The following is a 14,706-nucleotide window of genomic DNA, read 5'->3' as shown; positions in this document are numbered from 1 at the left end:
TCAAACTATCCGAATGACATCATTAGGGTAGGTAATTCACTTCAGAAACACTTTTTGTTATATTCCATGGAATGCTCTTAACATCCCGATAGCAATGAATATATTAAATGCTTTGACAATAAATACGTAACAACATGTCATCAGTGGAAGCCGTAGCGCTGTAAAAAGCACGACCAATCATCTGAGCCGGCTAAAGTAACTGGATGGCCTACCTGCCTGTCAGCCTCCCATCTGTGCACACATTTATCTCGTGCCCTCATTGGTCATGTGCGCGTTCGTGTGTGTTGGAGGAGGGGCTCTGTAAGGAAGTCTGAAGGAAGGGGCAGATTTGTTTCGGTTGTGTAGCCTACTTTCAAATTATTGCACACTCGAGCTGGCTTCTCCATACCCTACCTTTAACTAACGTCTTTTCATTAGGAAAATGTAAAATACATAATCTATTTTAAATGTTTTTAAATAGCTGTGAATTCTTTCTATTTCATACAAAATCCAAACATTGTTTTAATGGACACTATATATTTATCTATTTATTTTCTGGTTTCAATGTATTTGTATTTCATTAAGAGGCAATAGTTGTACACACTTAATGCATAATATAATGAAATGGCTGTCAAAATTACTACTAAATTCATTTTCCTACATATTGTGTAAATCATATATCATTCTGTCATATAATCATTTTGTTTACATTATTTGTTCTCAATCTTAGTTTTTTCTGCCAACCATTTGTTACATAGGCCTACTCTGGACGGTCCCCTCAGGAGCAATTTGGAGTGAAGTGTCTCTCCCAAGGACACAATGACATGCTGACTGCAGTGGGAAGAGAGCAGAAAGTTCAAGGATACAGAAATAAAGAAAGAGTGTGTGTGTGTGTGTGTGTGTGTGTGTGTGTGTGTGTGTGTGTGTGTGTGTGTGTGTGTGTGTGTGTGTGTGTTGTGTGTGTGTGTGTGTGTGTGTGTGTGTGTGTGTGTGTGTGTGTGTGTGTGTGTGTGTGTGTGTGTGTGTGTGTGTGTGTGTGTGTGTGTGTGTGTGATGTGGGAGTGACGGGCAGCTACAGGTTCAGTATAAACTGACCATGGACGTAGGGATAACAAACAGTCCTGCCTTTTCCTGGCAGAGTGAAATGATGACAGCGGAGGGCTCCAAATAAAAAGGACCTGCAGGGACGCTCAGAAGTGACTCTAACAAGGTACATTCAATTCAATGTGAAGATGTAGTGTCAAAGCTTGGACATTTTGTAGATGAAATATGTTCCTTCATACATCTCTGCCTGCTGTAACTTCAGAGCCTCCTGCAGAGCGATGAGTCTGTTTCAGGGAAACTGTGGCTTCAGCGTTTTTTCTAATGTCATTTCTACTCCTGTCATTTATTCTGGCTGTCCCTTCTTCTCCAGGACTCGCTGTGAGGATGGAGAAAGCTGTGCTGCTGCTGTTTTGTTGCCTGGTCATGTCTTTAGCAGGCTCCCCGCTCTACCCATCCATTAGGTAAGTCCTCACACATTTTACTTACATTATTTACCATCCAATTATTTTCTTTAATGTTGTTCACATCTTTTAGAACTGGTAAACTCAGCTGTTAAGATGGGAAGATGCCCAACGATAAAGGTAACAAGATGTTAAGATTCAGAGAACAGCTGATGTGGTTAGAAAGCGTCATCAAGTGAAATGGACAACATCTTTTAAACATTTCAAAGCAGAAAACTAACACCCGGACCCAATTTGAATAATTCTGGGGATAGCTAAACATGCAACAATTAAACTGGCACACCAACGCTTCCTCTCATACTTGAAATGTATCCCATTGAAATGACATGACTCACAGACCTGATGGGCACACCTCGAGGGAATCTGATTTCTGATTAAATACAAGTTAAAATGTGTTTTGATGTGAGGCAACATGAACAAACGGACATGAATCTTAACTGCAATCTGGGGAGGGGGAGATAAGGGAGAGTGAGGCTGCTCAGGGATAAGAGGTGATTCTATAAAAGCATTTTCTCTTTTCAATATTTTATTATTTTAAGTTAAGCACCAAAAGTATGTACATTAATGTGATTGGATTTTTCAAAATGTCCTGTTGTTATCAGAGTTTTAGATGGTAGAAGATATTTAGTTAATTTATTTGTATAAATCATTATTATACATGTTGTTGTTATTTGGTGCCATGTAATAAAAAAATGGACTATTATTTTATGTTTTCAATTATTGTTATTATTATTTTATTATTACTGTTATTATTATTTTTGTTGTTATTGTAGATGTTATTAGTGGAAGTAGTATTATTGATATTATTATTTTTAATAAAAAATGTGCCTGACTTCACTATTAATATTATTATATTATATAAATATTATTATTGTTATTGTGGTTTTTAGTATTCATTGTTGGTTTTTATTTTTATTTTTATTTTTAATCTATTTTATTTCTATTCATTACTTTTCTCTTGTGTCTTTTAAATGAAATGTGTTTAAATGGAAAATAAGCACAATAAGATGGACCTTTATTTTAAAGCAGCAACAGAGTGAGGGTGAAAAACAGGACGGTAGACAAGAGGATAATACAATAAAATATAACATTATATAAGTAACTTTTAAAACGAGATATCACAACAAGGTTGATAATTTAATGAACATATTTACATATTGGACATGGATTGTTAGATATATTTACGTGTATATGTGCAGATGCCATTGGTACAAACAGTCAGTGGCGACTGGTCATTAGGGGCAGGCACAGCCCCACCTAGTGTCAGCAGAAAGTATTAAAATAATGATTACAACAAAATGCAGCAACAAAAATATATATATATAAAATATATTTTAAGATCATGTTTAATCATCTGATTCGTCTGTACATTGCTATTTTAGTCTGTGTTCTTCTAATTAGTGTCTACAGTGTGTGCCTATTGAGCTGTTTAGAGCCATGTGGGACAAAACCCGATCCTGCCCCTCCCTCTCACTGTCTAAGTGAACGGTGACTGTAAAAACTACACTGCGCATGCTCAGAGTATTTTCCTATTTAATGTGTGTGGCAAAAAATAATGACCATAGGGGCACTGAGCTGCCATCCCCACCATACGTCATCTCACATAATTCAGAGCTGATTGGCTGTAAGTACGTGTGCCGCGAAAAGTGTGGTGTGTGAAGAGGAGGAGAGTGACGCGTCCTAAAACCAGGAAGTAAGCTGCGCATGGCTTCCCTCCACAAAAAAGCAATGAGATTTCTCCATAGGATTTTAGAAAATAGCTCGAAATAAGATCTGTGGGAAACGTAGCTGTTAGATAAATGTACGTTTTGTTCAGCTGGATAATATCCACATGTCTACCCTACTTTTATAATTTTCGAATCATAAATCCATCATTTAGATTTATGATAGACTTTTGAAACTACAAGAAGATAAGGAGGACTTTTACAAAAAAGTAATAGAGATTTTTGTCCAGAAGGATAGGCAAATGGACTTCATCTTCAAGTCAAGGTAAGACCACCATTTTATTGAAAATGGGATCTTACTAAGAGAGAACAATTCAATATTTAAATGATAAAATTACATTTTTTGGGTATCCTTCTGTTGAACTGTCTGTTTAAAATTAATTGAAGCATCAGACAAAAAAAGCTTTTGAAAATAATATTATATTTTGATTTAGGTCAACATATAATATTTGTAAACCTGAAGAGTCAGTGCCAGTGCCTCACCAGCCATGAACCTCACTGCAGAAGCTTATATATAGACATCTGAGTTTTTTGTGCCCCACCACTTTTGTACATATAGAAACGCCACTGCAAACAGTGCAGCTTATATGTACACATCCATGTTTTGATTCCTCTCAATAAGAAAGGATTTGATCCAGACAATGTACAGAATGTAAACAAGAGGAGGGACAGGGACTTGAGCACTGTGTCGGGCTGATGGAGCTGGATGTTCGTTTCTCTGCGTCTGAGGCTCTCCTCGTGTCAGAGCGCTGCCCTCTGCACTTGTTATGCTAACGAGGGTCAAGATGTGCGCATAGTCACTGCGTTGCGTTCACGCAGGACTTTAATTACAGTCCTGCTGCGTCGAGGCAGCAGAATAAATCATCCCGCGAGAGAGAGAGAGCATTTTACTGTGAGACTGAGGATATTGTAATAATCAGACTTTGAGTATATACACTTTGGGGAAGTGGTTTTATTTATTAAGCTCCAAAATGATTGAAATACCTAGAAATATTACGGAGGTAGACCTTTTTAAGTGACAGGCACATCTTAGCTTTAATTATTAATATCACCTTCCTATTGGTCTGTATTTGTCATGGTAGTCATAATTATAATGGTATTTATTAATTGTGTCTTATTTCTGTCTCACTTTTACCGAGTGTGTTATCTTTTGTTAGCTTTTGGATGATTTGATTGCATTTTGTCTACCTTTATTAATATCATTATTATTGTTTGTAATTATTTTCATTTATGTTATTTGTTTATTTATTTATTAGATGTTTTTGTTATTACTATCATTATTATGATTATGATTATTATTATTATTACTACACTCATTTACTGAAGGAAAATTACTTTTTAATATTTTATTGTTATTTGTATTCAAAGCATCTTTGAGCACTATGAAAAGTGCTATTGAAATATATTTATTATATTATTGTTATTTGTTATTATTCCTCAGGTTTGGCAGAAGGGACACCTCCATCCTGATGACATCCTCTTTAAAGGATCCGGCTGATCAGCTGGAGGACGACTCAGGAGAGCCAGCGGGGTCACGGTCAGTTCCTTAATACAGGACGCCTTACTGTACATCAAATATGTTGTCACAATAACTTGTTACCGGCACAGATACATGTAAGTATATTTAACAATCTGGAATCATGTGTATATGTATGTTCATTTAATTAATTTCTTATGTTGACAGTTACTGTACCTGTATATAATCGTAATTTTAATTTCATCTTTAATTGTATTAATCTTGTGTGAATCTGTGCTGTCATGTTTTTCACTCACTCTGTTGCTGCTTAAACTCCACGGGGATTAATAAAGTTCCATCTTATCTTATCTTGTCTCTGATAAAAAAATATGTCTTAAAGAGTTGCTTTACCACATTACAAAAAACCTAGTTAGATTTGTTTTCTAAGATGTCTGCCTCCACCCCGACACAGTAGAGGTCAACAGACCCACAGTCATCTGCATATCCCTTCAGATACAGGTGTAAAGGTCACTGTGAATCATTTACAGACCTGCTCTGAACAGTTGTTAGTAGCTAGGTGAAATCTGAACCATCTGCTAGGCTGTTGAAAACATTTGCTTGTTTGTAACGACTGTAGAACAGATGTGTTGTTTTCATGTTGCTCACTTTATTAGCTTTTCGAGACGACAGCAGCTTAATAACGGTCTCCTTGTCCTCTTTGTGTTTTTTAGCTCGGGACGCCACGCTGACGCCATTTTCACCAACAGCTACAGGAAGGTCCTGGGACAAGTCTCTGCCTAGGAAGTTCCTTCAGACAATCATGGGCAAACGGCGGGGGTGGGTAGCACGAGAGGAGAGCAAGAGAGTGGGTGCAGGAATGAGTCTTAAAACCCGGGATATGAGTTAGCCTTCTAGCACTTTCGCTCCCCTCGCGATCAATGGTTTTTGGAACAATGTTGGTACCTGAAGTAAAAATCTGTGTTTAACACAAGTTGAAGAGATTACCAAATGTTGTTCTACGACATAAAATACATCAGAGATTACCCCACTCATGAATATCCGAAGCTTCTATGTGTCCTAAAAACGGCAGATGCTAACAAGTGGCTAAATTAGACTACTTAAAGAGCAACTTCCAGGTTAAAGACACCAGTGAATAAATGTGTAGGAAAATGATGAATACACTAGATTTTCAAAAAAATATACAGAAATATACACTACAGTGACATCTGGCGTCGTTTTTGTAAGAAATGTTCACTTCCGCATAAAAAAGCCTCGGCACGTGACCTCCCGCGTGTGACGTAACAAAGGGTAAACAAGGTGGAAAGCGGCCGGTGTAACGTATTAATAAACATGGATCCCAATGCTAGTTTCGACACAGAAGACACAGAAGAAGTTGAACATGAATATTCAAATGCATATGACGGACCACAACCTTATAATTATGAGCCTGCTAGGCGTCCAAGAGACCAGGAGCAGCCAAGGATTAGAAGAAATAACGGCCATCGGAGAGAAATGGAGCTGTGGTGTGAGGAGAACCAGTGGAGAACTGGGCAGCTGTCTTGGTGAGGGACCGGCGTTAGCTACAGAATGTTAGCTAACGTCACATCACAAACATTGTGAAGTTAGCTATCATATATCAGGGTATAACTAAAGTAGCATTGATAATATAGTAACGTTACTGGCAGGACTGTTGATACTGATCCATAACAGAAACTAATGCGCAAGTATCAGCCGTAATCTCGCTTTAACCTAATGCAAATCCACACTATACCCGCGGTCAGAGAGCGGAGATGTTTACCCTTTGTGATGTAATATGACGCGGTTTGACGTATGACCTTAAAAAAACCCCGTTTTTTTAAGAGCAGAGCTCAAAATTGCTCCTTTCCCTCTGAATTCCTGCCCTTATGTCTCGTAAAAACATATCAAATCCTACATTCACTTTTTTTAAATTGTAATTTTCAAGCAAGTTTAAGCATAAATGTAGAAAAAAAAAAAACCTGCAAGATGCTCTTTAACGCCATATCGCCGAACATTAGCCGCCGTTAGCTTAGCGGTGTTTATGCGTAGCCATGTGACCGTGATGTAGTTCCTTTTATAGACTAATGCTGCTTTTTTACTACAATTTTACCCTTAAAAATCCTAACATTTGTTTAAATATGTAGAGTTTATCTTGTTGAACAAAACATGAAAGTATTATAAATGTGTGTTTGCCACATTGCTTATTTTCTGCAATATCCAATGGAAAATTCCCATTGCTTTTTCTGCTTGACTTATGCTAACTAACTGATCTACCTTCAACATCACTGAACGCTCCATGACGTCACACTGCTAGTGTGTGTTCTTAAGCACATAAATACACAATGAACACAAGTGTTGTTGTTTTCTCACAGTGATAAAAGTGAGAGCTACGTGAAGCGTCAGTCAGACATCTACGAAGGGACCTTTAAAGAAGATCTAACCTCCATCCAGAGCAACCAGAGATACAGAGGAGTGCACGGGAACATTATGAGGCCCAGGTCAACAAATATTACACACTCTCAGTTCTATGAAATTATAACGTTGTGTTTATTTCTCGCTAACCTTGAGTCTTTCCTCTCCACAGACTGCTTAGTTGAGATCGGTGGATCGGACAGATGGAAGGCTGCCACTCCTCGCCAACTTTACTTTCCATAACCATCGCCGCTTGTTTTCCTTTACCTTCTTATTTAAAGATCTAAAGTTTATTGTCTTTTATTGAATTCCCATTAAAAGCTTTAAAAAAAAAAACCTGCAGCCCAGTTCATGCCTTTGGGATGAATGGTGCGTTGTTATAGTTACATATTGTTTTCTATGCAAATGTTTTTTTGCTGCCTTAAAGGGGCCCTACTATTCTTCTTTGGGGTTTCCCTTTCCTGTAGTGTGTTCTATAGGTTTTAGTGCATGTAAATGGTCTTCAAAGACTAAACTCACTGTGTTCTCTCAAAAGCCCCCCCCTGCCGGAAACACCTCCATTGGACTCCTTTGTTTACTTCCATGACATAGTGACATCATTATGTAACACATTGTGCGTGACAGGCTAAGGGACGGGACATCTGAGCGGTTGATCACAACAGAGCTGACCAGATAGCCAATCAGAGTAGACTGGGCTTTGGTTTCAGACAGGGTGTTTCTCAATGTCGAGGAAGGCTCCTCCAGAGCCACTATTTCAAGCATACTACGTCATCGAGTCCCGCCGAAGGACTGTTCAAATGCGTACTTCATTGCGGGAAATTTCTAGGCTGCACATGTGTAGACTCCGTGGTCTTAAAATCCCCACAATGCTTTGCGCACGGACCAATTTCCCAAACTTTGGCGGAAATCGCGCTCCATTTAAGGCGGGGCCTCGCATATGACGCACACCTGCACACCTGTTAGCCTGTTCCACCATTCTTCGTTTTCCGAGGCTAGGAAGGATTTTTGCCTCGCTTCTGAAGGACCTGACTTCGGAGGGACTTGTGCTACCAAGGAAGCGTCCTCGACATTGAGAAACACCCAGAGGGTGAAAGAGGTGCTGCAGCACAGGCAGTATGAGAAGATAAAGAGCTTTTTGAATATTAAAGCACGGAGACATGTCCCAGTAGAGGACACTACATACTGATATACAACCTGAACATCAGCAGGAGAGGACTCTTTAAAGTAGAGACACCTACATACTGATATACACCTGAACATCAGCAGGAGAGGACTCTTTAAAGTAGGAGACACTACATACTGATATACACCTGAACATCAGCAGGAGAGGACTCTTTAAAGTAGAGACACTACATACTGATATACACCTGAACATCAGCAGGAGAGGACTCTTTAAAAGTAGAGACACTACATACTGATATACACCTGAACATCAGCAGGAGAGGACTCTTTAAAGTAGAGACACTTAGGGGTCAGGGTTTCCGCCAGGATTTTTTCTTGCCGGTCAAATGTCCGAAAATAATTTATTTACCGGACAAATTCGAAACTTACCGGTAATGTTTTCAATAATAATAATAAGAATTGTGTAGCAGAGTCCAGAATTGTGTAGCAGAGTTAGCAGGTAATTACCGGACTATGACCGGATATGCTGATGTTTAAAACTCAGTTAATGGGGCTAATTTTTTATTTTGCTTCAGTTTATAAATCGTAACAGATCGAAAGTTCAGATTCATTTTTCAACAAATGATGCGCTTCCACAAACAACAAACAACATAGTTATTACATTCAAACAAACTACTTATAGTAGATAAAGTACATTATTCAAAAGTTTACATTAACTTTGAATAATAACACGAGAGAAACGGATCCTCTCTTTTTCCCCTCTCTCTCTCCTCTCTCTCTCTCTCCCTCTCTCTCTCTCTCTCTCCTGACAGCCCGTCTGTATCTCATGCAGCTCGCTAAACAGTGTCTGCGTGTCTCCGTCAGACTCAGCAGCTGATCTGATCTCTCTCTCGCGTCCGGTTATACTTCACTCGCGTTTATGTCCATATCGATCAGATCCAGCTCTCCTGATCGTCCTTTATAGAGAGCAACCGATCAAACTATTAAGAGTGAATATCGGCCGATAATGACCGGGCGGCCGAATCTATCGGAGCATCCCTAATTATTACCGGACATTTTGACCGGCAGGTTTTTGAATTTACCGGTTTTGAATATATTTTACCAGCTAAAAACCGGTAATTACCGGCTAACGGAAACCCTGGGGTGTAACGGTTCACAGAAGTCACGGTTCGGTACAACAAGGAAAAGCAAAAAAAAAGTCCCAAATGCATAATTTGTTTTTGCTGTTATTAATTTGTAACAGTAGTGCAAGTTTTGGTATGAAAATAAGGAACTCTAACATTTGGAATCATTAACTGTATTACACAGTTAAAAACAAACCACAAACAGTAACACACACACTCAGATGGCCATATTATTTATATTGGCTGATGTCAAACAAAAAGGTTCAATAAGCTGTACAACTAAAAATAATGTCTTGAACATATTAAAATAAATAAGAAAGTGTTTCAATCACAATAAATAAAAGGCAAAATATAAAATAAATGCAATGATAAATATAAAACAAAATAAATCTGTACCTTTAGGAGCAATGTCTAACATGTGTAATTAACTTGAGTGTGGTGAGGCATTATGCCTAAATAAAGGTTACTCAAGCTTTACTCTATTTTCAAGTTTTTCTTCAAAAAGATGAGTTTGTCTACGTTGTCAGTAGTGAGGGCAGATCTGTTGGCGGTAACTATGTCACCTGAACATCAGCAGAATGTCCTCTTAAACTATTTGTACCTCTTCCATTGCTCAAATATTGAAATGATCTAAAAATATATTTCTTTTAATGTTTTCGCTCGTACCAACCAGAGGAGTTCTGGTCCCAATGGGGCTCAGAAATAAGGAAAACACAAAAGAAACAATCCATCCATGTTTTGGGCTTTAGCAGCGTGAGTTGAAGTGGCTTTTTCAAATAAATTAGATTAAATGTATTTTATTGATCGAAATTGGGATTCAAATAAAAAAAATATATTCTCTCTTCATGAAAACAGCTAACCCTACACAGAAATCCATCCATCCATCCATCCATCCATCCATCTTCTCCCGCTTATCCGTGGTCGGGTCGCGGGGGTAGCAGTTCCAGCAGAGAGCCCCAAACTTTCTTTTCCCTGGCGACATCAACCAGCTCTGACTGGGGGATCCCAAGGTGCTCCCAGGCCAGCGAAGAGATATAATCCCTCCACCTGGTCCTAGGTCTACCCCTTGGTCTCTTCCCAGCTGGACGTGCCTGGAACACCTCCCTAGGGAGGCGCCCAGGTGGCATCCTAACTAGGTGCCCGAACCACCTCAACTGGCTCCTTTCGACGCGAAGGAGGAGCGGCTCAACTCCGAGTCCCTCCCTGATGACCGAACTTCTCACCTTATCCCTAAGGGAGACACCAGCCACCCTGCGGAGAAAACCCATCTCGGCCGCTTGATATCCGCGATCTCGGTCATGACCATCCTTCATGACCATAGGTGAGGGTAGGAACGAAAATGGCCCCGGTAGACAGAGAGGCTTTGCCTTCTGGCTCAGCTCCCTTTTCGTCACAACGGTGCGGTACACAGAAATCACTTAAGGGAATTTCCTTCTAATGAGACTCAATTTAAAATGTGACTCCAGCCCTTTTGATATTTCAAAGATTAGGGTTTTAAGAATCTGAAATACTTACAACAATTTGGTTATGAAAACATTTTCTGTCACCTTTCAATCATCCCAAAGTGATACTTAAGATGTAATCTATCAATATAAAAAAAAGACGCCAAGATTCACCTCTAATTCTTTATTTCCTCTTCTTCATTACAAAAACATCACTTTCCTCAAATTGCCCACATTTCATTAACATTTTTTTTTTCTTCCCGGCCACACACACGCCGTATCAAATAAGGGGACACGTCTGACGCAGCAAACACATTCATCGTTAGTCAACATATCAGCTGTATGCCAATGTTTGATTCTTTTTTTTTTTTATCAGAGGAAACAAGTCGACACAGCTGTGGCGAGGTGGTGAATGAAACGGGTTGCCGCGGGACAACAGAGGAATGTACAAAAAAAAAAGACAATAAACCCATCAATGAACCACAAATAAAAAAACGGCTCTCTGACTCAGAAAACACATCAGAAAAACGAATCTCACAGGAAGTGCAGTGATCAGTAGCTTTGCCAGTAAGGACCCTGTCGCTGAGCGTTTGTCCTCGTGGGACTTCTTCCTCTTGGCAACACGGAGGACATGTTAAACTGTTGGTCGGGGACGTTTTTAAAGTCTGATTTGATTGCATCGTTGAATTTACTCCATGTAAACGATAAAAAAAAATGCCTTCGTCGGTGTTTCTTTAATTTTTCTTAGCTCTTATTTGTTTTCGATTCTGTGGAAGAAGAGAGAGAGTAATAATTCATTATAAAATCAAGATGAATGAAATCCTTTGTGACATTATTAAAAGGAGTATTCACCCACAAACTGATCATTCGGTTTGTATTCCCCAAAAGGTGAACAAAGAATTTCAAATGAACGAATCCAAGTCAATTAGGGTGGGGCCGTGTTTTGATTAAAAGCACAAATACATCCAATCGTAAGTAAACAAACTCTTGAAGTAAGATTACAATCTTTACTTTATCTTGCAGTATGCTAATAATACTTCCTGAACACAAGTGCCGCATATCATTTCGCTCTTGCAAAGTCTACCCATCCTTGTGAGTCACCGTTACGTTATTAAATATAAAAGGGTTTTTAGTGAAAATGCATCCGTATGTGAAATTAAGTAGACACATGAGACTTGGTTTATGCTGCATGAGTTGTGTAAGCGTTTGTAAACAGTTGTTCTAATAAAGTTTTGTTGTGTCCATCAATTCATTTCCATTTATTTCACACTTTGGATTCTTCGTTCCCCGTGGCATACGAGATGTTTCTGGAGGAATTCTACGTTTGATATATTGTTGTAAAATCGTCCTTTTGAGTGTGAAATATTCCTTTGACAGCTGATCTTCAACAGTTCACACACAGGCTGTATCATGCGTTCAAATGCACATCAAACAATGTGTAATGGCAGGAAACACGGAGGAACGTCTTGAGATCCAACACACACAAAACATGTCACTCGATGTAAACGGCACAACCAGAATCATGAGTGTTAGTCCACAATGGAGGGATCACCAAGCGGCCATGATCGAGGTGGGATGAGTGAGAGGCAAACCAGACGGGGGGGGGGGGGTTTGGGGGCTTCAAGTACACGTGAACACTCAGAGTTAAAATGATGGAGCAGCTCAGCCATGCACGCTGCAGCCCGGGTGGAGATGCAGTTTTCTGGAGGATGCCCTTACTTCGGCTTTGAAGCACGGCCGACTCTTTAGTTACAAATTGGGGCGGGGGGGGGGGGTTTTATCGGAGGCTCCTATACTTTGCCAACCTACTACTTTGCTCGGCGGCATCCTGAAAAAAGGGAGTACAGAGGTGTGGAGAGAGGGGGTTAAAAAGAGTCACAGCTGCAAGGAGACAGAGGCTAGCAGGACAGAAGGAGTCATTCATAGTCAAATTGATTTCAAAAGGGTCCGTCTTAAGAGCGAGAAGTAAAGGAGAACAATTACAGAGTGACGTCTTGAGAAGGGGAAATTGCTCCCTGTGGCCCTCGAGGGCTCTACATATTGATGGAGGGGAAATTGCCCACTTTAGAGCCTCACTCTGGCAGGTCTTGCTCCTGGCATCAGCGCCTGGGGACCGGCTGAGGAGCTCAACGCACTTTTACCAGAGTTTTGAGGCTAAGAACGAGCCGGAGAGACCCCTGAGAAACTCGGATCTTTCTCTCGGGGTAATAAGGACTCTCTGGGGGACCATTTTGTGCCGAGCCCCCCCACCCCTCCTCCCATCAGGAGACGTACCTTTTCACTGCTTTCTGTGCCAGCATGCGGTTCCCGGCCAGGAAGGTAAGGGTGCCGATAATGGCCAGGTACTTCAGAGTCTGGAACATGTTGAGGTGAGTCCAGTACAAGTACATCAGGCCCATGATGGCTGGAAACACAGAGGGGACGTTAACATCCACACACGAGATCTAATGCCATGCTATCTTTTGAAACATAAACATTTGAGATAGAAGCCAAAGCAAAGAAACAAATGGAGATTTAAGAATATAAAGAGGGCCAGCATTGCAGTGAAATCAATGTTATATCTAAAAATGGTTTGTTATATCAAAAGTAGGGCTGCTCGATTATGGCAAAAATCATAATCTCGATTATTTGGGTTAACAATTGATATCACGATTATTAAAAACGATTATCCATTTACTTTGAAAACATCCATTCATTGAAAAAATACATTTGAAAGTATGTTTTTAACAGTTGATTACCCTGAACTTTAAGTATAATTCAACTGAAAAACCAATACAATAAATAAATAATCGTTTTATTACGTTGTTTTCGTAATCGTTGCAAGCCAAAATCGTAAATACGATTAATTGAGCAGCCCTAATCAAAAGTTGAAATACTTATTCATATGTACTCTTACTTAAATACCTGTTTAATGAATATTATATTGTATATTTGTGGCTGCATTGTGCGTATTTAAGGAGTCCTGTATAATTAATCAGGATAAACAACTGTAAGTGTGTTTCCGACCTGTTACGACCCGCCCTCAAGGAGGGAAGCACGTAACACCGACCACCGGTTGAATGGGCGATTTCTATTGGTTCAAACCAGAGCCGAAGCACAGGGAGTCAAATGACTGAATTCACGTTTATACTAAGGTGTAGAAGTGTGTCGATACAAACTAAATGCGACCTAAACAGACTTCAGCAATAAATGTTGAAGCATGTGACTTAACACAGCTTCTGCTACAACGAGTGGTGCCGTAATGAGTCCTCAAACCCGGATATAAGTTAGCATTTAACCACTTTCTGTTCCAGTCAACCTGGTTATAGTTACATCTGAAATAAGGGCTGTGGTTGATGAGATTCTCCCATTTTCCCGATGCTTTTTTGTTAATGGATCCCTTGCTAAGCTACGTCATCACTGCACCACTCTACATTGTAATAGATAACACATCAGATCTGTGTGGAGCGATGAGGAGAACAACACTTTAAAAGGAACAAACAAGAACACCAAACTTCTTGTATGTTCTAGGTATGTACTTATATGCATTTTACACTGTCTGAGGTTTGCACACTGCACTGTTAATGACATATCCCTTCTCCTACAATAGACTAAAAGCACCTGACGGAAAAATGTGTTGTCAAAAGCGGTTTTTTTCTGGAAATGTGGATTGAACCGTCGCGTGTGGACAAAGTGACTCGGTGTTCTGGGTCGAGCGCTTGTACATGTGGAATTGTATGAATAATGCATGTGTGTAATTCATTATGTTAATGCTCAATGTCACCCACAGTCATTAGGGCAACTCGCCCATCATCCTGAACAACAGCCGATGAATAGAGGATGAAGAGGCTGCTAAACGAATGTGTGATGAACATTTCGCACTCACCTGCGTGTCCCACGTGGAACATGACGGTGCTGGGGGGTGCAGCTGAAGTTGGAGACGTT

At 39.8% G+C, this 14,706-nt stretch overlaps 2 protein-coding genes across 2 annotated transcripts; one reads left to right on the top strand and one right to left on the bottom strand.

Annotated features, from left to right (window-relative positions):
- The first annotated feature begins 1,063 nt into the window (after nucleotides 1-1,063).
- Nucleotides 1,064-7,407, top strand: ghrh (growth hormone releasing hormone). The gene is given in 7 exon segments (XM_034196591.1): nucleotides 1,064-1,189; nucleotides 1,394-1,484; nucleotides 4,650-4,745; nucleotides 5,396-5,462; nucleotides 5,464-5,501; nucleotides 7,055-7,180; nucleotides 7,267-7,407. Coding segments are annotated over 6 exon segments (417 nt in total). The 5' UTR covers nucleotides 1,064-1,189; nucleotides 1,394-1,407; the 3' UTR covers nucleotides 7,280-7,407.
- Nucleotides 7,408-12,470: 5,063 nt separating this feature from the next.
- LOC117532967 (dolichyl-diphosphooligosaccharide--protein glycosyltransferase subunit 2-like) lies at nucleotides 12,471-14,700 on the bottom strand. The gene is made up of 3 exons (XM_034196587.1): nucleotides 14,648-14,700; nucleotides 13,057-13,186; nucleotides 12,471-12,610 (listed from the first exon to the last, which is right to left on the bottom strand). Exons 1-3 carry the CDS (start codon nucleotides 14,667-14,669, stop codon nucleotides 12,532-12,534), a joined length of 231 nt encoding a protein of 76 aa, XP_034052478.1. The 5' UTR covers nucleotides 14,670-14,700; the 3' UTR covers nucleotides 12,471-12,531.
- Nucleotides 14,701-14,706: the final 6 nt, after the last annotated feature.

Source organism: Gymnodraco acuticeps, unplaced genomic scaffold (genome assembly GCF_902827175.1).
Source record: "Gymnodraco acuticeps unplaced genomic scaffold, fGymAcu1.1, whole genome shotgun sequence".
NCBI classification, from domain to species: domain Eukaryota; kingdom Metazoa; phylum Chordata; class Actinopteri; order Perciformes; family Bathydraconidae; genus Gymnodraco; species Gymnodraco acuticeps.
This window is presented reverse-complemented; position numbering and strand designations above follow the sequence as displayed.